At 36.9% G+C, this 25,672-nt stretch overlaps 1 protein-coding gene across 2 annotated transcripts in view; it reads right to left on the bottom strand.

The window, feature by feature from the left end:
• The window catches only part of WDR49 (WD repeat domain 49), a 146,331-nt gene that overhangs the window by 8,567 nt on the left and 112,092 nt on the right, over nucleotides 1–25,672 (bottom strand). For both annotated transcript variants that reach the window (XM_069472974.1, XM_069472975.1), the window contains exons 16-18: nucleotides 20,024–20,190; nucleotides 10,162–10,274; nucleotides 8,368–8,514 (exon numbers count right to left, since the gene is read on the bottom strand). In XM_069472974.1, the coding sequence (XP_069329075.1) occupies nucleotides 8,368–8,514; nucleotides 10,162–10,274; nucleotides 20,024–20,190 (427 nt within the window). The remainder of the gene's footprint in view (nucleotides 1–8,367; nucleotides 8,515–10,161; nucleotides 10,275–20,023; nucleotides 20,191–25,672) is intronic.

Below are 25,672 nucleotides of genomic sequence, written 5' to 3'. Positions count from 1 at the left end.
GTTCCTCTTTAATGAACATTTTCCCTATTGCAATAGCCTGAATAAAATCATCTCTTTAATTACTTCATGCATTTTGTCTTTGACAGAACAACAACAACAACAAAAAAAAAATGCAATTCACCTGAGGTATCACTTATACAACATTTGCTTTACACTGGAAGTTTTAAAGATTTTGCAGACACAACATGAATGGGTTCTGGGGAATTTATTGGTAAAACTTGATCCAGAGCCAGTTCTAAGTAGTTTCCAGGTTTTTGAATAAGGTGTATCAAAGAGGGGTTTCAAGCTGTTTGAGAACCCACTGGGAACAACTTGGAAGGTAAAGAGAGAGTATAAAAAAGATGTTTCAAGTTGAAAGAGAAAGAAACAGAATACAGAAGGACATTAAAAACCCAGTAGGTAAGACTAAAAATCACTCAGAGATTTTAGTGTTTGAAAACTGTCCCAAGTTCCAAAGTGATAGTTTAGAACATTGAAAGTAAGTCTGGCAAAATGCCTCTTATTGTACAATTGCCAAATAACCTTCTGCATACTATAATTATGGAGATTGCAGGAACGTGGGTAAAATGCAATGTAAAGACTTAAGGCAGACTCTGTAATGATAGTGTGGAGGGGGAATATATTGGTAATCGAGATTTTTTTAAGTGGTCTTTTATAATAACAATTTTTAAATTCACCAGCATCCTCCTAAAAAGGAGATGAACTATTTTAAATGGAAGTGACAAAAATAGGTAATACTGTAGTACAATGGCTGGTTTTAGAAATAAGCACAAGAATAAGCTGCATGGGGAACATGATTTGAACACTGTTTGAGCAGGGAAGGCCACATCTAGAAATATTAATAGCATGGACACCTGACTCAGTCTTCCAGCATTCTCCTATGGGCTCTACTTTTACTATCTATGGGAACATAGGTCAGTTATTTAAACCCTTTATGCCACAAATTCCTCATATGGAAAATTGGGGCAATAATAATTCACATATCGTAGAGCTATTCAGTGGAATAATAATATAAAATATTACCAATAAATAAAATGTATTCAACTCTTACTAGGTATAAGGCAGTGTGCTAAGGGCTTCACATCGTTCATCTCATTTAATGTTCACAGCACCATTATGGCACTGGTAACTAATATGAAGCCCATTTTCAGCTGAAGAAACTGAGATACAGAGAGTTTAACTGTCCTGCCTAAGGTCACACAGCTCGAAAGTAGTAGAGCTATGATTCGAAGCCAATCTTATGCTTGAAATGTTATCTTCATACCTTCATTGCGTCCATGTTTTATTCCCTACTTGGTAGTGATAATGTCTGTGATTTCAATGGTCCAAAGTGATGTAAAAGGACCAGAGTGGAGAAAAGGCCTGAAGAAGCAGGTAAGGTAAGAATGTGCCAGTTATCAATGTATTGCCTCTCAGCTCCAAATCCACTTTTTAATGCCTGCTCTGTGCTAATGGACTGGAGCCCTACAAATCTCTCTCCTTTACGAGCCGGCATGATGTTGAGCTCTGTCACTAGAGGGCACTGGAGGGACACTGGAGGAGAAACAGATTTCTCTTCTAAGGTCCAAGTTCCCTGTGCTCCTACAGTGCAGTTTCTCCAGCACTAGGTTCCTACAGGATGACTCCTCCAGTACCAAGCTCCTGCAGTGGCTCCTCCAGCTCCAGAGTCCAGAGCCAGTAGATTCCCCCGTCAGCAGAGTGCCACCCATCTGGCACCACCCGATGAAAAGCTTTCCATATACTTCCCTGTGAACAAACCCCTCAATGGCTTTGCAGTGAGTTCTGAGATACAGCACCTCCCTGTGGATGCTTCCCCCTGGCACTCTGACCCTGGATTTCTAGCGAGTCCCGCCTGCAGCATCGCTGTGGCCTTGCCCTCCAGTGAGGCGTGGATAAGCCCTCTCCAGTGAGGTCTGGGCCTCAGCCCTGGAGCAGATGGGCCTCTTCCTTGGTCACCCTTGCTCAGGCCTGGAAGTAGTACTTGCTCTTTAGATTTCCTATTCTCATATTCTTTAGAGTTCTGTTTACTTCTTACTAGCCAATTTTCTGTAATGTGCACATATCACATCTAAAATCAGAAGAAAAAAATTGAACTTAAAATTAATTCTAAAACATGCCTGTCTTGACTGCAGTTTCTCTTCAATTATCACTCTTTCTCTTTCTTCCTACTATAGCTAGATTCCTGGAAAAGGTTAGCTTTTTGTGGTAGATGTCCCACAGGCAGCTCCATTTCAACATATTCTGAAAACTGACCTCATTTCCTAACTGTAAACCATCTTCTCCTTCTGTATTTTCTCTGTCAATGGCAATCTTTTTAAATTTGACATAGTTATCCGAGCTAGCAACCATATACTCATACATTTATCCATGTTTCATCAGGGCACACAATCCTTTAAATTCAACCTCCGTAATATTTCTCAAATTAGTTACTTCCTTTCTAGGGTCTCATCTTCAAAATAATAGTATATACCATTTACTGAGGGGTCCATATGTGTTGGTCATTATGCTATAATTAGCCCACACAACTCCAAGAGGCGGGTATCATTATCACGATTTTACAGATGAAAAGCTGAGATTTAGTAGGTTGAATAATTTATCCAGATATAAACTACTAGTAGAAGGCAAAGTGATGATTCAAAAGCAGATAGCTGACTGCACATAACAAGCTCCCACTACTATAATCTGCTGCCTCAGCCTAACCCATTACAGCGCATCCACCACAGTTTGCAGAAAGCTTTCTGAAATGCAAATCTGGTCCTGTCAATTTCTGTTTTTAAACATTTCAACAGGAATTTTGTTTCTGTGTAGGATTTAATAGGTAGTAGCAGGTTATCATTCTCACCGCACCAGATAGAAAAGAAAAAGGTAAATTACAATTAATATTTTTTAAAGCCATCAGAAGGCTGTGGAAGCAAAGATGACCAAAATAACTAAAATTCCAGAGATGGTAAAGCCCTTGCTGGATGCGCTGAGATTGCTGAATATTTTCTTCCCTCTGGGGATTTATCATGTTTGGGCATTGCTAAGAAACAGCCTTGCAATAGAATGAGAGATTCTGCTATGGAAAAGTATACAAATTCAGAAAAGTCTTGATGGCCATGTGGGTTGGTGTGATGTATTGGAATCCAAGGAAATTTCAGATCTTTGGCCAGTGTTGCCCATAGGACATTCTCTGAGTCCTTGGGTGGTGTGGGAGACTGTGGTTTGGATTGGAAATGCAGAGTAACGTTGCCTTCAGTCTCGTTACTTAGGAAACAGTATCCCACTGAAGGGAGAGGCCGAAAACAGACATTTGAAATCAGCAGTGGACTGAACAGAACCTAAGCTATAGCGCAGCACCCACCCGTCTCAATTCCTACTTAGATTAAGGTAAGCAGCACCTCATTCTTTCTGTGGAACTAAGGAGAGAGTGAACTGTCTCTGGGAGAAAATAACATTGATTTCAGGGTCTATAGATCTTTTATACTTTGTCATACAATAAAAAATTACAGGACTTGCAAGAAGCAGGGAAATGTGACCAACAGCCAAGAGGAGAAAATAGACATTAGAAGCAGACTCAAGAATATCTATATATTAGTGTTAGCAGACTGGGACTTTAAAATTTGCTATTATAAACATTAGAAAAACAGAATAAATGGAAAAAAATCAATGAAAAAAATTCCAGTGAGACTATAATAGAACCTATATAAAAGAGATTCAAGTGGCATTCTAAAACTGAAAGTGTGTATATATGGGTGTGTACATATGCAAATATATGTACACACCCACATATAATGTGAAATTGGGAACTGATTAGATGGGTTTAAAAGTAGACTGGCAAAAGACCGGATTAGTGAACTCAAAGACACGTCAAAATAAAATATCCAAACTGAAGCCCAGAGAGGAAAATAAAATGGAAAAAAGAGAAGAGCATAGGAAACATTTATGATATAATTAATCAGTCTAACATATGTGTAATTGCCATTCTAGAAAGACAGGAGAGAGCAGGAATGGGAAAAAATATTTGCAAAATATAATGGCTGAGAATTGTCCAAAATTTAAGGAAGATGCATTCAAGAATTTTTATGAACCCCAAGTAGTATAAATACACAAAAAACCATATTTATATTCATCACAGTAAAACTTCTGAAATCCAAGGATAAAGAGAAAGATCTTAAAGCAGCCAGAATAAAAAACATCAATAATATTAAGAGCAGGATTGTAAACAGGAACTATGGAAGCAAGCAAGGAATCAAGTTATCTTTGAAGAGTTGGGGAAATAAAAAAAAACTGACATCTAGAGTTTTCAATCCAGTGAAAATAGCCTTTTAAAATCAAAATGAAATAAATGCAGTTTGGGGGCACATAAAAGCTGGGGAAATTATTCACTAGCAGACCCATATTTTAAGAAATATAACAGCAAGTTCTTCAGACTGAAGGAAAAGGATCTCAGATGGAAGCCTAGTGCCACAAGAAGGAATAAAGAGCACAAGAAAAAGTAACCTTCTAGAACAATCACTAAAAGAATTATACAAAGAAATATAAAAACTAAAGAGGTAATAGAGGAGATAAAATGAAATACTTCAGAATGATTGATTAAAACATTTCAAGGGCTCCCCATTTCTGATTAAATAAATGTCAAGGTGTTTAGCATAGTTCACTAGGTGCTCCGCGGTCTGGCTCCCATGCACCTATCTAGCCTAGTTCTCTTCATGCCTCTTCATGAACCCAGCCAGTGGGAACCACACCATGGTACTCATAGCACCTTATTTTGCATATGCTACTCCTTTACCAGAAATACCATCTTTCTCTTTTCTTACCTGTCTTGTAGCAGCTTAACTTTTAATATCTAACTCAGGCATACTCTGGTTTCCCTGAAAAACCATCTCTGAATTTCCTTATGTTCCCGTAGTACCCAGTGCTTATCTCTATCACAGCCCTTGTTGCAGAACATAATTGTTTACTTATCCATTTCCCCCAACTACACTTCAAGACCTTTGAAGGCGGGACCTCTACATGTTATCTCTGTGTCTTCAACACCCATCACAGATGTTAGCATGTGCAATATCTACCTTAGGAAGGGCTACATACATAAATTAACAAATGTTATTTCAGTATCTGCTAGTCAAAGACGCTATGATATTACACAGAATATATTACAACCTGCTCCAATCCTCCAGACCTTTAGTCCTAAATGGCACACCAGTACCTCAAATTCAACACATTCCAAACTTACTGCATTTCACCTCTACTCATGTGTGTCAACCCTGGTTAATGTCTCAACATCTGAAGTCACTCATTGCAGCCAACTTGGATTCGTTTTGACTTCTGCCTCTTCTTCATTCCTGATGTGTCACTTACTCACATTATTTCCTTGGCCTTGACTTCCTTGTCTGCTCCCTCACCCTTTGAACTCCCACTCATCCTTTAAGTCCTAACTCGATTGTGACTCTCACTCTGAATTCCTTCCTGTGCTCCAGCCAGAATGAATCTGACTTCTTGGTGCTTTCACAGAACCTAATGTGTCGTGTCGCATGTCATGTGTCCTGTTGTGATCAAAGTTGGCATTGGTTTCTCTCACAAGCTGGTGCAACTATATCCATTTGCAGAGAAGTCAGGTAAGCAGAAATATTCTAAAAGGAGGTGGAAGAGGCAAAGAAAATAAAGCCAAAGAAACAAAATTAAAAAGCAAAGGAAAGAAAACATCTTTTTAAAATTATGGGGAAATGACAGGAAAATTTTATATGAAGAAATCCAGGAAAAAAAATTCTCTTTGAAAACATATGAGAGTCTTTTAGGTATTTTATTTATTTTGACCCAGCCATCACCCCCACATTCCCACCCACACATCCTCCTTGCCTGTAAGAACAATTCTTCTATAGCTTCCTGCTGCTGCAGAATGTAAAAGACTCTTCACGTGAGCAGAGGCTCTCACTGTGGAAGGGTTAGGGTCTTTGTTGCTCTCACTGTTTACTTAGCTCTCGCTCTCCCTCTAGCTTCTTTGCTCTCCATCTTTGGCACACTGTCTGTCACCTAGTTCTCTTGCCTCAATTCTGACTCCTTTTTCCATCTTGGTTTCCTCCTATGTACACGTCCTATATCCAAACTGTCTTTACCACTTTGTCCTGTCTCTTCAGATCCTTATTACTGACGGTTCCCCATATTCTCTTCTGTAGCTTATAAGGACAAGATAAGTATTCCCATATTCATTCTTAAAGGTGAATCATTCTGGTAAAAAAATGATGGGATTATAGACCAAAAGCCTTATCAGATGCACTAAAGTTTATTTAGAGCTATAGGGAAGTTCAAACTTTCCCTCTGGAGGTTTGGTAATTGAGTCTGTTGAAACAAACTGACAATGAACAGATTGACAGGAAAAAAGATACAAAAGTAGTAATGTGTACACGTGCATGAGAGCCACACAAAATATGAGACTCACTTGTAAGGGCCAGAGGGTTGAATTTAAATACCCCTTTCATAGGAGAGAGGGAAGTGGGGGACGTAGGCAATTTTAGGGGAATAATAAACAATTTTTAGGGAAAATGAATGGGCCCAAAGAACAAACAATAGCCTGGGACAAAGTTCCTCTGGGCTCTGAAGGAGGTGGTGACAACTAACGGAAAGGTAAGGAGTGGAACTGCATTTCAGATACAGGTTGTTTTATTATGCATAAAAGTCTCTCAGGTTAAAAAAAAAAAAGTTGTTTTGGAGCAACCTCCAGAAAAATAGATGATAGCCTATATGGGTGTGGTGATGACTTTTAATTTCTTCTCTTGTCATTAATCCTCCCATGTTGTTTGAATGAGATTCCTAGGGAGGAAGTTCACTACAATTCCATTTCTTTGGGAAGAACTTCCTTCAGTAGTCAGATAAAGAAACTTTAGAGAGAGGGCCCCTCTCTGCACTTTGTAAAGGAAAGTGGGGGAGGGAGCAGAAGAAGGTCTGAGAGAGACCTCGGTTCTGAGGCTTATTTCTGAGGCCTTTTTTAATTTTTATTTATTTATTTATTTATTTTTTGGAGAATATCTTTTATTTTCCTATAGCGGAGATTAATTTATGTTAATTTATTCACACTCTTTTATTGGAAATCCATTAAAACAATAGTTTAAAATTGAGAGACAGGGGATTGATGTCAGGGTACAGCCTGTAGCCATGTAACATCAGTCTCCTTTGTGCAAAGCATTCACCATGTCAAAGTGTTGTACTTTGGGGTATCAGTTTCTGAGCCCCAGCAGAGCCCTAAAGTTTATGGCTTCATGTTTTTAAAAGAAATGAGCAGAAATCATAGATGACCCTTACAAGAACAAGCAAATGATTATAAATTTAGCAAAAAGAACTTATAAGAAAAGGCAAAGGATGCTGACAATAATGAGACTGGAAACTATGGTGATGAGAAATGACAGCTGTACCTTGCTTATAAGTCAAACTTCAAAAAAAAAATTCGTTGACCAGCTGTTCTCCTTCTCCATAGGGGACCAGGTGAGGAGGAGAGGCTTAAACTTCCTCAACTGTGGACATAAGGGCACATCTTCCTACTGCAAGGGTTATTATTTCACAAGGATGATGTTGAACCCCAGCTCAGAGGATTTGAAAAGTTTAGAAACCACAGATCTCAGATGGCTTGAGTTTAGTTCTAATTTTTTGACTGTTACAAGTTGAAAACTTGCGCTTTTCATTAATTATTTTAAATGAGCTTCCCTGCAGTGCCCATATGCTTTCTGAGAGCTTCACTGAGAATAAGGTTATGTTGCTGTGTTCCCATAAGACTCCCCTTTGCAGGAAGGATTTTTGTACAGAAATTACTCTTCAAATTCTTAGAAACTCAGAAGACTATAGTAGTCTGAAAAATTGAGAATACTTTTGCACATCTTGTTTCCAAATCTTCAGAGATTATTCATGTTTTTTTTAAGTTAAGATTTCTTCTTATCATATTTGCCTAAGCACTGCAGCTGGAAGCCTTTAAGACAATACACTTTAAGTGGTCTCTATTTATAGTGTTTCACATGAAAAGAACAAAACCAGATTGCCGGAGACTGTGTTCCAAAGCAATCTTATGATGGCTCTTTCTCTGGTATCAGTTTTGAAAATTAAGATTGTTTGGGGGGAGAGGTTCTCATCCATGGCAAATTCATGATACACGTTCATGGCATTCTGACGTCAAAAAAGTGATAAAATAAAAATATCCCTTTCATATATTTCAGTCTGTTGGCTGTCCTTTCTGACAGCACAGATCAGCAACTAAGCTATAAATCTTAGTCAAACTGCACTTTGTTTCACTGTAACCTACAAGGCAAATACGTGTTATTTTCATGCTTTTCTACGTTATTTTTTAAATAGTTGAGTCTTACGGAAAGAGATGATGGAGGCGTATGATTGCTGAGCACTTACTTTCACAAAGTGATGGGAGCTCTGGAATTTGGGGATGGTCCTCCTCTGGCTCTTTCCTAAAGTATTTCTCAGGGTCTAGAAGGAAAGCAGGTTTATTCACTTCAGGCAGCTCTTTCAGGGCCCCGATGCTTAATGACCTAAATGTGCCTTCACAGCAGCAGATTTTAGGGGAGTGTAGGAAAAAAAGTACAATATCATTAATTCCTTGTAAGTAGCTAGCACATTTCCAAGTTAACTTTTATAAATTTAACCTTCCTGTTACTCAGCTGGTACAGCTGCAGTGATCAGCACACCCTATAAACACAGCTGTTGAAAATAAATCCATGGTCCTTTTTATTCAAAGGGACCAAAAGCAACTCAAGGCTTCCCATTCATTTATTTTGTATTTTGTATTTTTCTGCTATTTTCCCTTGAAAATGAATATTCTGCAGTTTTGGAAAAGCTCCAGTTTCTCTTTTATCTACAAGAAAATTGTATCCTTTGTGAAATGGAATCTATTTTTTTCAATGTTTAATTTAACAAAACATCTGAAATTTTGAATTTGCAGGTACTTTTTTATTCCCTTATGATGTAAACCAGAGCTGTTATTATATTTATTATACACACACAATGAGATTATGGGAATCTATTTTAAGCATGCTCTTAAAAGCAAAGTTTTGGACAAAATGAAAAAGTTTTCTTTTTGCTTCATATGATAATTGGATAATGGAATAGAAATCTACAAAAGCTTAATTCAAGATATGATTTTATGTTTGTTTAATTGTTATTTCTATGAAAGTAGGAACTGGGCTTTTTCTAATCATGGTGTCCCAGTACCTAGGAAAAGGAAACTAATCCATATTCAGCACCTTCTATAGAACAAGTCACACCGTGGTTCTCAAACTTTAGCAGGCGTCAGAATCACCAGGACAGCTTATTAAAACATAAATTCTGTGTACCACCCCTGGCTTCCAATTTAATAGGGGAAGGTTGAGGATAAGGGTTCTAAAATTTACATTTCTGGTAAGTTCCAGTTTATGCTGATGGTGCTAGGCCAGGAATCACTCTTTGAGAACCAATGTGCTATGTCTAATTGAAGAAGAAATCTTCACAGCTTGTAAGGTATCATCACGCCCTTAAGACAGATGAGGAAACTGAGGCTCAGGATGCTTTGGTAACTTGTCTGAGTTTACATAGCAGTTAAATGGCAGATTATGGGCTTAAGTTCAAGTATATTCAACTCCAAAGGTCATGCTCTAAGATATAACAGTAATAACAATAACATTACTAATAAAACTGTATTGAGTTTCTATAATATGCCAGGCACTGGTCAAAGTGCTTTGCATATGATAACTCATGTAATCTTGATGAAAACTATGGATGTTTCCTTTGCTTCATTTACTTTTTTAAATAATTCTTTTCTAGTTAGCAAAAAACTAGACAAATACATTGTTTTGTGTGACTGTGGGATTTCTGAATGCAAAAATAGTTTTTATTTATCTTTATTCCTTAAACACTTAAAAGAAAGAATTCACATTCTGGTGCCATCTTTATTTTGGAAACTATAGTAGGCACTTCACATGTTTTTTTGGCTTAAACCTTGTATTTTTGCCACTTGCATACTGTGCAGCCTTGGACAAGTCACTTAATATCTCTGGGCCTCACTTTCCTCCTTTGTTAAATGGAGATCACAGGACCTTACATTCATGTTTATTAATGAATAGGAACATTCTTAGCACACAGAGTAGCTATTCATTTTATTCACACCAATCTATAAAATAATATTTTAAAAATCTATCAACAGTGACTACTTACTATATGATTTTTTTATAACTTCATCAGTATAGTAATATTTCTGTGTTTTTTTCTTATAGGCATTTCTTTCCTTATATTTTATACTTAAACTTATGTCTTCTGATGATCTGACACTGGAAGAAAATAATTCATGATAAAATAAAATATTAACTACAAGGATGAACAGACACTTTCTGGCTATATGTACATATCTTTGACAAAAAACATTTCTATTTCCATGTACCTAAGCAGTGACATTTGTTTACACTATCAACCTGTATCCTGGAATAAAAAGCCCACAAGCCAGGTGATGATATAAAAGGGTGAGAGCTAGAGAGGCCAAGAGTCTAATTAAGCAAAGACCCTGTTCCCATGGCAACAAGGCCAGAGAAAAAACTATGCAGAAGAAAATTTCACAGAAACACACATACTATCCTTGCACTGTGGATAAATTACATAGTTAATGAGAAATAAGAATCAGTGCTTTATGTCAAAGTTTATTTATCCAATGTTAGGCATGAATCTTCACTTATGGTATCCAAAATGCAAAAAAGTTCAGGATTTTTGAGGCTTGCCATATGTATCTATAAGAAAACTTTAGATTAACTTGAATCCACAGAAAAGAGTATTATCAGTAAAACATAGGAAGTGAAATCATTATATAGCTGTATAAAATCCTGTCAGAAAATAAAAAGTGACTTCAAATACATTTAACATTCACTGTCATAGACTTTAACTTTAACAGCTACAAGTTGTATGGCTATAAATCGTTATTAATCCCTTGGGAGCACCAAACCAGAAAATACATCCATCTTCTCAAAATCGTGAGGATCTTGGCTTGCCTTCTTCTGCCTCTGTTCCCTGCATCCTTTTTCCCTTCATGATTAGCAATCTCCTACTCCCTCTCATTCCCAATTCTGCTACATATTTAGTAGCTGTAGGACCCTGAGTTTTTTCCTATACTCAGCCTCCATTTCTTCCTCTACATAATGGAATTCTTGCTGTGGTTTTAAAGGAGATAAGATGGATGAAAATTCAGTGATGTGCCTAATAAATAATATTATTCAATAAATGTTCATTTCCCTCCTTCCTTTTCCTCCATTCTTTTTTTACTGTATCTTTCAAAGTCAAGAGTTAAAAAAAAAAGACACTTGCACTCAAATGTTTATAGCAGCACAATTCACAATCGCAAAGATGTGAGAACAATCCAAATGCCCATCAATACATGAGTCGATTAATAAAATGTGGTATATGTATACCATGGAGTATTACTTAGCCATAAAAATGGTGAATTAATACCTTTGTAACAATCTGGATGGAACTGGAGACCATCCTTTTAAGTGAAGTTTTGCAAAAATGGAAAAACATACACCACATGTACTCACTACTAAATTGGAACTGATAGATCAACACTCATGTACACATAGGGTATACAATTCAATGGAAATCAAGCAGGTGAGGGGGAGGGGATGGTTAAATTCATACCTAACAGGTACAATGCAGACTATTTGGGTGATAGACACATATAACTTTGACTCAAACAGTAAAAAGCAATTCATGTAACCAAAACCTTTGTACCTCCATAATACTCTGAAATTTAAAAAAAGTTTAAAATATCAGTACAAGTTAAAAGTCTATGGAGTTCTACAGAGCCACAAAAGTCTATGTATCTCTCTTAAAGTTAATATCAGATGCTATTTATATAGCTTTAGGTAGCCATATCTATTATTTATTTATTGCTTTTTTATATATAAATAAACTTTTCACTTTAGAAGTTTTAGATTTGCTGGAAAGTTAGTACAGAGTTTCAGTATACCCCTCAAATTTTTATCCCATTGTTAACATCTTATATTACCATTTGTCACAATAAAGAAATCAACATTGGTACATTACTATTAACTGAATGGCATATTTTATCAGAATTTAACTAGTTTTTTCCTAATGTCCTTTTTCTGTAATGTCAACATCATATTTACTTGTCTGACTCCTTAGCATCTTCTGGCCTGTGACAGTTTCTCAGACTTTTCTTGTTTATCATGGCCTTGACAGTTTTGAGGAATACTTGTTAGATTTTTTTGTAGCATGTCCCTCACTTTGGGTTTTTCTCATGGTTAGGCTAGAGTTATGGCTTGTTAGGAGAATGACAACAAAAGTGAAGCATTATTCTAATCACATCCTATCAAGGGTTCATGCTACCAACCTGACTTACCTGTTGATGTTACCCTCGATCACCTGGCCAAGGTTGTGTTTGCCAAGTTTGTAAAATAAAAGTTCACAATAACTACTGTAAGGTTACTTTTTCCCTTTTTTCCATACATTACTCTCTGGAAGCAAGTTATCAAGCACAACACACATTTGAGAGGGAGCGATAAGGGGAATTAACCACTTTTTTCTTGAGTCAGGAGAGTATCTACATACATTATTTGGAATTATAGGTTTTTTTCTTTTAGAAGAGCTTTGCCATCCAAAAGACTTGGACTAGGTGGGCAGTTTTTGCCCAGATCACACTGGAATCCCATTCCTCACAATATGCCACTTCCGGTGAATAAGAACAGAACATTTAGCCCCTATCAGGGCTTGAGGACAAGAATGATGATATCCCTTGCAGAAGGAAACTTGGCTACAAAGGCAAAAGGCAACATGACAACTGAAGCAAGGTTCTACACTGCTGGCCTTGAAGATGGTGGAAGGACCCATAAGCCACAATAGTCCAGCTCTATAAAAGCAAGGAAAAGATTTTATCCTAGAGCTTCTAAAATTAATGCAGCCCTGTTGACACCTTGACTTTAGCCTAGTGAAATTGATTTCAGATGTCTGACTTGGAAGAAAATAAATGTTTGTTGTTTAAAGCCAAAAAAAAAAAAGAATGACGATATTCTTAGAGAAACATTTTAAGACAATTAAGGGAATCTGTGACAATAAGAACTTGGAAGGGTGTTGTGTATTGCCTAAAGTTTTTGGATTAAGAATACATTTTTTTAAAAAACAGAAAAGAATTGTTGATGTAAACTGAGGTTCAAAAAATTGAAGAAAGACTAGAAATTTGGAGGTCCTTCTTTTAACTGGTTTAAAAAAGACCTTGATTTTTTTTCCCAAAACACCCTAAACTCTTTCCTATTTTTGGACCATTTTCGTTCTGACTCTCATCCAGTGGTATTTAAGTTGTGTATTTTGTATGAAACAAAAGACTTTGCCCATCTCCACTAAAGAGTTTTATCCACAGAGGGAGAAAAGTAGGCATAGGGTAGAAAATAATCTCCTGGGAATCACAACAAATTGTACGATTTAGATGGTTGCCTATGAGATATGGCTTCACTGATAAAGCTTCAAGACAAAAGGCAGCTTTATGCACAGCCAGATTGTGAAATCAGCTTCATATTGAAAGGCCAACCATCTATTGCTTCCTTTCCATAGACATCTGACATTTACAGGAATGAAATGCACAGGGAACTGGAAAGAGATAAATATTCCTAAGAGCATATGTGATGGATGATGATAAAGAAACAGAAGAATGTAATGAAAGGCTTGAATAGGCTGTTTTTTGTTTTTTCTTTATTTTTTTTTTTTTTAGCTCTGTCACCCAGGCTGAAGTGCAGTAGCACAGTCATGCTCATTGCAGCCTCAAACTCCTGGGCTCAGGGGATCCTCCTGCCTCAGCCTCCCAAGTAGCTAGTACCACAGCTTACACCACCACACCCAGCTAAGGTTTTTTAAAGACAAGGTCTCACTATGTTGCCCAGGCTGGTCTTGAACTCCTGGCCTCAAGCAGTCCTCCTGCCTCTTAGCCTCCCTAATCACTGGGATTACAGGTGTGAGCCACCATGCCCAGCTCTTAAATAGAGTTTTAAAACTTTTTTCAAAAATGCTTTATATGGACTCAGGCAGCCTTGGCATCAGCCCTATCAGGAAAGGCTCTAGCTGAGCTCCGTTCTCCAGGCTCTGGCTGTGGAATGGAGGCATAATGACCATGACAAGTACTCGAGTGCCCTTATAGGTGTAAGATAGGAATGAAAGTACTTAGAGTAGTGGCTTACACATAGCAGGTACTTGAGAAGAAATTTGATGACTTGACTCAAATATTTTTCAATATTTTCACATAATGCTTGCTAGACAGGTCACATAAAATAGTGGCAAAGTACTGACTCTGAAACCAGAATATCTGTGTTTGGATCCCTGGTTCACTTCTTGCTGGTTGGTTAACCTCGGGTGAATGAATGAATGATTTAACTTCTTCCTGCCTTGGTTTCCTCATATGTGAAATGGGGAAGATAATAGTAGCTATCTTTTAGGATTATAGAAACAGTTAAATGAGTTAAACACATAAAGATCTTAGAACAGTGCCTGGAATATGATAAGAGCTCAATTAGTACTGGCTATTACCACTTTAAGCAAGAACAAGACAATATTTTTCACTCAAAGCAGAGAGTTCCAACATTCCCGTGTAGCCAGTTCTAATACTCTTGGGAACTATCAGAATGATCAGACAAAAAGGGGATGTGGCAATCTCCAAAATAACAATTTGCTGCACTAGCATTTTGAAGAATTAAGTTTCAAAAATTGAGTAGACTTTTATTTGGTTCCACTTGTCGTACATGGGCATAGGATAGTTATTACCATAGATTGCTGACAAAAGTAGATTGTCAATCTTCCAAGTGTTTTATGTCATATAAAGCTGAATTAAAATAGGATGTTAATGTTTTGTGTATTTTTTCTTATAGATATCTATTTTCTAATTTAATTTCTTACATAAAATCTGCTGGCAGAATAATTAGGTAATTAACACCATATAAGTAATATTAAATATCAGTTCCCTCCTAACTATAATATGAAATTTAGAACACCATAATTATTTAATATGTTTAAGAAACATTAATTTGAAGTGTGCCTTCTGCCTTATATAAACTTACTGGGAAATTAACAGAGATTTCTGTTATTTCTCACTGATTCCTTATCCTGGTTTCTAATAATGAGTTTCTCTCCTATAAGCAAATTTTTTAATGTTAGCCAAAGGGAAAGGTGTCAGATAATAAAAGAGGGAGTAGACTTGCTCTTTGTTATCTTAGAATAAAAATAAAGATCAATGAATGAGAGTTCTACAAATGAATAGATTTGACTTAACATTGGAGACATTCTGTAATAAAGAATGTCTAACTCAGTAATAGAGACGCTTTATGCACAGCTTACAGATAGCGAAGGCTATCTGTAAGATGGTGAGTTCATCACATAGCAATTATTCAAGAAGAGTCTGGAATGTGATTCTCTTAAAGATGTGATAGGAGTTAGTCTAGTAGACTTCTAATAACTCTTTCAACTTTTTATTGAATTATTAAAAGTTAATAAACGTGAAAAATGGTCACTTTCACAAATAATCAAAAACTCCAGTTCAAGGCCAGGAGCAGTAACTTATGCTTGTGACCCTAGCACTTTGGGAGGCCAAGGTGGGAGTATCACTTGAGGCCAGGAGTTTGAGACCAGCTTGAGTAACATAGGCAGACCCTGTCTCTACGCAAAAGAAAAAAATTTAAATATTATCTGGACATGGTGGCATACCTGTAGTCCTAGCTACCCAGAAGCCTGAGGCAGAAGGATTGCTTGAGCCCAGGAGTTCAAGGTTACAATGAGCTATGATTCCACCACTGGACTTCAGCCTGGGTGACAGAGGGAGACCCTATATCTAAAACAAACAACAACAACAAAATCTCCAATTTAAAATAATAAGATAACATGGCAATGGCTTTAAGACAGCAGTAGCATCCATTCTTGGTTCAGAGGCAGGAGAGCAGCCATTTTTCTTATTGCTGGTGGGAGAGCCTACATTTCCAGATAGTAAGATGACCTCTAGTAAGATGACCCAAAGGCCTTTAAACCTTTTGACTCAGCAATTCAACTTCAAATAATTTATTCTAATGATTAATTCAGTCAAGTGTTCTAACATATGCACATGAAGATATTTAAAGAAATATTTTCCCAGTTAAAATCTGTAAACACTACATGTTTGAAAAAAAGAAGATAGCTAAAAAGTTACACAATAAGTTCTTAGGGAGTCATTAAGAATGTTGCTGTCCATGGACACTCATGTTAATTATTATAGAATGTGTTCACTATATATTTTTGAGTGACAAAACAGGTGATAAACTGTGTATGCTAAGTCTCTATTTTTATAAAATGTACGTCCGTTTAATTTTGTAAGTATGCCTGGAACAAGATCTGAAGAGTGAAATGTCTAAATGTTAGCAACAGTTTTGCTACAGGTGATTTCTTTTTATCTTTTTCTCCTTGCTTATTTATATTAATACTTTCAAAGTTCCCTGTAATGACCATATATTACTTTTGTAATAAAGAAATATTCTGAGATTGTATTGTTTAAATTATTTATCTTGTCTATAATTGTTCTAGATTAGTATAATTTTGTATGATTCCAGAAACCAAATTTGTTATAAATTAAGAAAAACACACATGCACTGTGGCTTTTGTTTCCTATTTTATCCCTTTATTTCTTCTTCTTTTTTTTTCATTTTCTAATGCTAGTATGATTTTTGCAGAATCTAAGGAAGGTAAAACTATTTCTCTGTATCAATTGTTAACGTAATATTAGGACTTCCTATTAGTCTCTTAAATGCTATACTCATCTTCATCTCCCCAGGACTTAAATTGAAGATAACTCTTCATGACCTACCTACTTCTCACGAATAATATTATAAAATACTTTAAGCACTATGAAAACCAGGGTATTTGTGTATAAGCCAGAAGATAATATACACCAAAATTTTTATCCTGAGAAGAAAATTTTAGTTGTTAAGATGAGAATATAGCTTTAAATCATTTAATTTTTTCCTTCATGTTTCTTGCTTCTTCCACTTTCTATAGAATTTTTCTTTTTGTTTTCTTTTCTTTTTTCTTTTTTTTTCTTTCTTTTTTTTTTTTTTTTTTTTGAGACAGAGTCTCACTCTGTTGCCTGGGCTAGGGTGCCATGGTGTCAGCCTAGCTCACAGCACAGCAACCTCAAACTCCTGAGCTCAAGCAATCCTACTGCCTCAGCCTCCCGAGTAGCTGGGACTACAGGCATACGCCACCATGCCCGGCTAACTTTTTCTCTATATTTTTAGTTGTCCAGTTAATTTCTTTCTATTTTTTAGTAGAGATGGGGTCTCGATCTTGCTCAGGCTGGTCTCGAATTCCTGACCTCCAGCGATCCGCCGGCCTCAGCCTCCCAGAGTGCTAGGACTACAGGCGTGAGCCACTGCAGCGGGCCCCAGAATTTTTCTTTTTCCTTCTCCATCTTTCTTACTGTGTCCCTCCCATCTAAGCATATCTCCTGCATACACACACCAGGTGTTCTTTGTCCTCTTTAGTTGCTCTAAATTTTTTCACACGTTTATTTTTCTTTCATGTTTTTGCATATAGATGAAAGCTGGCATAATTCTCTTTTTAAATTTATCAGTCTGATTAGGTAAAGGGTAAAAGAGCACATTCTTCAGAACAATATTTCTTAAGGAGAAAATGATCTATAATCTTTCCTGTATTAGATGGAAAACACAATGAATGTTCTATAGCTGGCAACTTTATTGCACTTGTGTGTTTTCTGCAAAGGATGCCTGGTCACCTTCCTGGGAGAAGTGAAGGCTGCACCTAACAGGTCAGTTCTGAGGATGTGTTTTTAACTATTTTCTTTCAATTAGTTCAATAATTCCTAAATGACATTATTGTGTACTATCTCATTACTACAAAGTCTTAAAATTATTTGAATCAGATAAAAACAGAAATTTTAAAGATCGCAAGTACTTTTTCATGTTTTATTTTGCCATTTTAAAAAAATGCTCTGCAATAGAAATAACTTTGCTCCTCATCCTCTGAAATCTATCTACCAATTCCTACAGAAACTTATAACCAACATGAGAAGATTACTCTATGATACTCTCATTTAATTTGCTAGAGAACATAGCTCTAGTTTTAAGAGAAATCTGTGAATTTAAAAACCTATATGTCAGTACTAATTTTTATAACACAAAGTGTCAAGGAACCACAGAAAATGAAATAAAATGATAATGAAGTCAGAAAAAAAGGAAGCAGTTCAAATTGACAATGTTTGAATCTAAGAAAGGCTGATAAAAAAATTTTTTAAAGGGTACTGAATTTGTCATAAAAAATGAGAAATTAGTATATTGGCTAAAACAGAAAAAAAAAAAACAATACTCTATCTGTGTTACCCTGAGATAACTTTATTTCCTCATCTGTAAAATTTAGTTGGGTAAATGGGTGAGGACAATTTTTCCATTCCCAGTGTTCTATGAGTGTACAGCATTGGTCATGCTAGATTTCTAAACAGAAAAGATCCTTCTGTCTGAAAGTAAAATGCCACTTGACATTTCTGTAAGCCATAATTCAAGGAAATGGAAGAACAAATACCAAAGTAATTTAGAATAACAGGATGTTAAAGGGGAATTTTTTTTTTTCTATCTCCCTGTCCGCAGAGATCTTAAAGTCTGAAAGCAAAATAATTAATGGATTGAGAGGTTAAAAAAAAGTATTTCTACATTCCAAAGTGAGGTAACAGACTCTGTTCAGGGCCACTTTACTGAGAAGGTAGCTCCAAAACCGATCTTGTGATGCTCAGGCAAACTACCACGCTAAGGTATAAACAAAGGATGTAGAAACTGTAAGAGAGGATTGAGTCAGAAAGAGTCTTAGGTGCGCACTGAGTTCCACTTCCATGGAAGGGGAGGGAACCTTCCCTTTCCCTTATTTCTAACCTCCATTCACATAGAACAAAAAGCTTAGTGTATGTCCTCTAGTGTAACCATTGGAGGTACACAGTGGACCAGGGTCTCATTAATACCTGAAAAGTCTACAGGCAAAAAGCTGTGACTGGAGCTACCCAGTTGGGCAGGGAGCTAGGGGGCAACAATGGAGCAGTTAATGTTGCAAAAATGTGTAACTTTCCTATGAACCAAGCAGAAGTTAAACCAAGAGTTATGCAAGAGGGTATGCATGAGGGACTATATCAGAAAAACTTATGATATGCATTATCATGAGCATGAGCTGGTGGATGTGAGCCATGAGAGACTAGCCAAAGACAGCATTAGTTTGGAAATGTGCAGTGTAGAGGTCTCTGAGTGGAGTCATCAAAGAATCCTCAATAATGCCCCCCTAAAAGAAAGTGAAACTGAGTATACATCTGCCAAGCCTGGAGAACAGCAATGCCAGCTTTTTCCGGCTCCTTTCCATCCCCAACTTCCTATACTCAATGAATGGGAAACTGTGATTCATGAGCTAAATGGAAGAAAAATCATCTTCTCAAAATAAAGTAGTTGTTTAGTAGAGAGGCTCAAATTATGAAAGCATAGGTCAGCAAAAGCATAGGAAGTAAAAGAAATAACTAAACTGCCTGGCATTCGAGAGTAAGTGGAATGTAAGCATGGTATCTAGAAGAGTGATATGAAGACAAGAAGTGTCTGAGCTACATAGAAAGTCTAGAAGCCTTAAGGAGTATGATGTCTAACATTCAAAGTTAAGCTCTTTGCACTATTGTCCTATAAACTCCTGTGCACTTTACCAAAACCAGGAGTAAAATCTGACACACATTCTGAGATAGACACATACATACATTGTTTGAAGTGAAGGGCTAATTTCCATAATTAGGTTTATGATGGAGTAGAAATAAAAGGCTAGATGGGCACTGAATAGAAACCAAGAATTCAATGGAGTTAAAAAATAAGAATAAAATATGGTCCTGACAATATAAGACACCCACCCACACATACTTACCAATCCAAAAAATTTTGGAGAAATTTGAGGTAGTCATTGAACATTCCACAGACTATAATCTTATCTATGTCTTATCTAAACTCCAGTTGACATCTGTGTAATGCTTAAAATTACTTACGTATATATTGAGTCATCTTTGTTTTTCTTAAGTAGAAAATTTTCTGTTGGGTCCAAACATAATTCTTCCTTAGAAAATAAAGGAATTTCTTCTTGAATCTTACTTTCCATTAAATTAGTATCTCTTTTAGGAAGAGAAAGGCATTTTTCAATATGCCAATGCTTTGCCTGAAAAAACAAAGAAAATCTATTTAATTTTTATGAAATTTATCTTCTTCAAACATTTATGTGTGTCTACCATGTGCTAAATTACTAACTGAAGTCCTGGGGACATACACAGAAAGATGAACAGACATGATTCCTCTCCACAAGGAGCTTACAGAATAAGAGGGGAGATGAAACAGATTTATGTAATTTTAATAAAGGCAGAAAATTAGGTGAGTCATAGGAATAAAACAATGATTCCCTGAACATATAATAATGAACTATGAAAGCTTTTTGCCATTCCCACTTCAAAACCCTGAATAGCAAGGTGTATATTTAATAAAAATAAAAGAAAGCTTCTGTTAAAGAATTGCCACAATTAATTTTTTCTATAATTATTTTCTTTGCATTAAAAAAAATCTTCAAAGGCAAATTCAATTATTACATTTCCCCCCCCAAAAAAGGTGTTATATGATAGTTTTCACAGAGTTTACCTACAATTTTTAACATGCATCCATCTAACAGCTCCCCCATGACAATATATTTTATATTTTAACTACAGAACTGACTTCTTCCTCACCTTATATTAATGATACACAGGAATGTACCAGAGAACACAACTTGTGTGATATGAGGGGAACATTAGGCATACCTAGGATATCTGACTGGCCTGTAAACCAATCAGTCTTGTCCTAAGTGTTTGTAATGCAAAATGCCTTCAGGGCCAGCCAAATAATGTCAGTGAATGAATAGAACTTCATATAAAATAATAAATGGATAATAGATAGCAAATTTAATTCAGCCTCAGTATTCATAGGCAATAGAGGAAAGTGGGGACTAGAGTGAATTCATTAGAGAGTACCCATTTTACCTAAAGGGAGGGCCATACTGGGAATGACATACGTTGTTTTTTTAGAGAAGTAAGAAACCTGGATCTTTGTATGAAATCTCTTAATGTTTATATGTGGGCAACTAAGTCAAATTTTAAACACTAGATTATTAGGCATAATTCAAGTCACTGGACATCAAACCAATCAGATGGGGAGAGTTGCCAGTACACCAAACTCTGCCCAGTACAACAGCAGTTAGTGCTTAAAGAGAGGTATGGAAGAAATTTCTGGTATCATCTAATTTTTTCTTATCCTACAATCACCTGATAGTTTCCTGGGATAAATATGTATTCATGAATAAATCATCTTCACTTCCACTTTTCCAACTCTAGAAATAGACACACCACACCACTTCCATTTAAAATCTAACTTGAAAACCTGCCTAAGATCAATGGCTATTTTATAAAAGTGATTCACAGTTGTCAAAAAATGGGCAAAGGACATGAACAGAAACTTTTCAAAAGAAGACAGACTAATGGCCAACAAACATATCGAAAAATGCTCAACATCTCTAATCATCAGAAAAATGCAAACAAAAACCACAATGATGTATCACTTATCTCCAGTGAGAATGGCCTTTATCAAAAAGTCCCAAAACAATAAATGTTGGCGTGGATGCGGAAAGATAAAAACACTCATAAATTGCTGGTGGTACTATAAACTAGTACAACCTCTGTGGAAAGTAATATGGAGATACCTCAAAGAGATACAAGTAGAACTACCGTTTGATCCAGCAATCCCATTACTGGGCATCTACCCAAAAGAACAAAAGACATTCTATAAAAAAGACATCTGCGCTCGAATGTTGATAGCAGCACAATTCACAATTGCAAAGATGTAGAAACAACCCAAGTGCCCATCAATACATGAGTGGGTTAATACATGAGTGGGTTACTAAAATGTAGTATATGTATACCATGGAGTTCTACTCAGCCACAAAAAACAATTGTGATCTAGCACCTCTTATATTATCCTGGATAGAGCTGGAACCCATTCTACTAAGTGAAGTATCACAAGAATGGAAAAACAAGAATCACATGTACTCACCATCAAACTGGTATTAACTGATCAACACTTAAGTGCGCATATAGTAATAACATACATTGAGTGTCACCCAAAAGGGCAGGGTTGGGTATATACACACCTAATGGGTGCAGTGCGCACCGTCTGGAGTATAGACACGCTTAAGCTCTGACTCGGATGGGGCAAAGGCAATATATGTAACCTAAATGTTTGTAACCCTGTAATATGCTGAAATAAAAAAAATTTTTTTAATTTCTTTCATAAAATATACAGACATATTGCACTAAATTTTAAATACTTCCTTTAGATTGCACATAATTGAAAAATTATCTTAATGTAGGAAATTAAAATGCATTACTGCTTCTCCTCTTCTTTTTATAACTGCTAGACTGGTATTAATTCAGCTAGAGAAATGCAACATTCAAAGGTAGGGCAAAAGTCACTACCTTGTACAAATAAAATTTGTTTGGTAAAAATGTTTTGATCTTAGTTGTATTTACTAATTGGGCCCTTTCTCCTTCTCATCTATGTATTTCCATCTGCCTTCCATAACCTTCTGTTCTTTCTATAAAAGGGTGTCTCTTCCTAAGGACAGGCACTATTGCTGTTTTCCAGGGCCTGTTAATTTACTCTCTCCCTTCCCTCTTCAGCCTTTCCTTTCCCTCTTATGCCTTCCCCTCCCCTTCCCCTCTTTTCCCATCCCTTCCTTCTTCCCCCTTCTCTTTCCTGCATATCTTGGGACTCCTAGACTCACATTTAAGACAGCTTGCTAAAAGTGAATCCTTTATAAAAGGGAAGAAGAAGAAGAATTCAAACAGAATGGATTACAAAACCCAATGTCCCCAGATTTTCGAGCCTTTAATTTCTAAAACTGACCCAGCTCTAGTGGCTCTTCTGTCTTGAACAAGAGGAAGAAAATAAAATTATTTTCATGCAGGCTTTCAGAGACTGAAGTCCTTCAAAAAAAAAAACCAAAAGACTCTACCAAAAAAAATTCATAGAGACTGTCAACGGCATAAAAATGAATAGTTTTGCTAAGACACATTTCTTAATTAAAATGAAATTTAGGAGAGGGGGTGGAGCAAGATGGCTGAATAAAAAACTGCAGTGATTGTCCTTCCCAATGAACACTAAATTCAACAACTATATCCACACAAGGAAGCACTGTCAAAAGAACCAAAAATTAGGGAGTGACCACAGTACCTGGTTTTAACATTATACCAAGGAAAGAGTTACAGAAGAGTACAGTCTTGCATTGCCTACATCACCCCTCCTCCATTCCCCAGCAGTGCTGTGCCAGCAAGTGGAGTGGAGAGAGTCTGTGTGCCTGGGGGAGGGAGAGTGAAGTTACTGTGGGACTTTGCTTTGAAACTCAGGGCTTCCCTGGCACTGGGGAACACAGCACAGGGCAGAAGTCTGCTGGCACCATGGAGGGAGCATTTAGGCCACACTAGCCAGAGGGAAATCCTCTGCCCCAGAGGTAGAAACTTGAGTTCTGGCTATGTCCACCCCCAGCTGACAAAAAGCAGCCTGGGACCTAGAAAATATTTATAAGGCAATCAACACTAAAAGACTACAGTCCTTGGGCAATTCCTGTGGATGTGCTGGCTTGGAGCCAGTGGGCTTAGGGTAGATATGACCCAGTGAAACACTAGCAGCTGCAGCAAAGCCAGTGCCTCTGTCACCCCTCAACCAACTCCAGGCAGTGAAACTCAAGGAGAGTCTCTTTCCACTTGGGGAAAGGAAAGGAAAAAGTTCCAAGGACATTGTTTTGCTACTTGGGGTCCAGCTCAGTCATAGTAAAGTAAAGTACCAAGTAGACTCCTGAGGGCCCTGATTCCAGGCCTTAATTCCTGGATGGCATTTGTAGACCCACCCTTGGCTGGAAAGAAACCCACTTCCCTGAGGGGAAGGACCCAGTCCTGGCAAGACTCACTACCTGCTGACTAATGTTTGAATAAACCTCAAAGGTAGACAGGTGGCAGTCACTATAGGCTTTGGATGAAACTAGCTGGCTTCAGGTGTGACCTGGTGCAGTTCCAGCTGTGGTGGCCATGAGGGAGTACCCATGTCACTCCTCTCCCATCTCCAGCAGCCCAGCACAGAGAGTGAGGGAAGAGAGTGAGAGACTCTACCTGGAAATCCAGGTAATTCTCCCTAGTTAAGTCCACTAAGGTACTACCACCATGAGTCTTCAAGGGTCACAGCATTACTGGGCTTGGAGCACTCTCACTGCTGATATAGCTGCAGTGACCAAAGACTTAGACCATAATGCTAAATTCCCTTTGAATATCTGGAGAGCCTTCTCAAGAAGAACAGGTACAAACATGCCTATACTGCAAAAATTAGAATAAATTCCTGACTCTTCCATGCCTGGACATTGATAAAAATCCACAAGCATCAAGGATATCCAGGAAAACATGACCACCAAACAAATTAAATAACGTGCCTGTGACCAATCCCAGAGTGATGAAGATATGTGACTTTTCAGACAAAAGGTTCAAAATAGCTGTTCTGAAGAATCTCAATGAACTTCAGGACAACACAGAGAAGGAATTCAAAAGACTATCAGAGAAATGTAACAAGGAGAAATCATTTAAAAAATCAAGCAGAAATTCTGCAGCTGAAAATTCAATTGAGAAACTGAATGATTCACCATGGTCTCTCAATAGCAGAATTGATCAAGCAGAAGAAAGAGGCAGGGAGCTTGAAGACAGGGTGTTTAAAAATACATGGTCAAAGGAACAAAACTGTAAAAAAGTATAAAAAACAATGAAGGATATCTACAAAATCTAGAAAATAGTCTGCAAAGGGCAAATCTAAGAGTGATTGGCCTTAAACAGGAGGTGGAGAGAGAGAAATTGGGATAAAAAGTTTATTCAAAGAAATAATAGCAGAGAACTTTCCAAGCCAAGAGGAAGATTTTAATATTCAGGTAGAAGAAGGTCATTGAACACCAAGCACATTTAACCTAAACAAGACTACCTCAAGGCATTTATAATCAAGCTCCCAAAGGTGATGGGTAAAGAAAAGATCCTAAGGGAAGCAAGAAAAAAAATAACATATCTGACTCGGGGGGGACAGGCGGTACATGGGCAACGTATGTAACCTGAACTTTTGTACCCCCATAATAAGCTGAAATAAAAAAAAATAAGTAAAGACAAAATATTGTATAAAAAAAAAGAAAAGGAAAGGAAAAAGAGGGAGGTTTGTTAAAAAAAAAATAATAATAACATATAAAGGAGCTCTAATACATCTGGCAGCAGACTTCTCAGTGGAAACTTTACAGGCCAGGAGAGAGTGGCATGGCATATTCAAAATGCTGAAGGAAAAAAACCTTAACCCTAGACTATTATATCCTGCAAAAATATCCTTCAAACATGAAGGAGAAATAAAGACTTTCTGAGATAAACAAAAGCCAAGATATTTCATTAACATGAGACCTTTCATACAAGAAATGCTAAAAGTAATTCTGCAATCTGAAAGAAAATGATGATAATGAAAAATAAGAAATCATCTGAAGTATTCCAACTCACTGGTAACAGTAAGCACACTAATACAGAATACTCTATTGCTATAATTGTGGTGCATAA

This window comes from Eulemur rufifrons, chromosome 7 (genome assembly GCF_041146395.1).
Source record: "Eulemur rufifrons isolate Redbay chromosome 7, OSU_ERuf_1, whole genome shotgun sequence".
NCBI lineage: Eukaryota > Metazoa > Chordata > Mammalia > Primates > Lemuridae > Eulemur > Eulemur rufifrons.
Note: the sequence above shows the minus strand (reverse complement) of the source record. Positions and strands in the feature narration are given on the sequence as shown.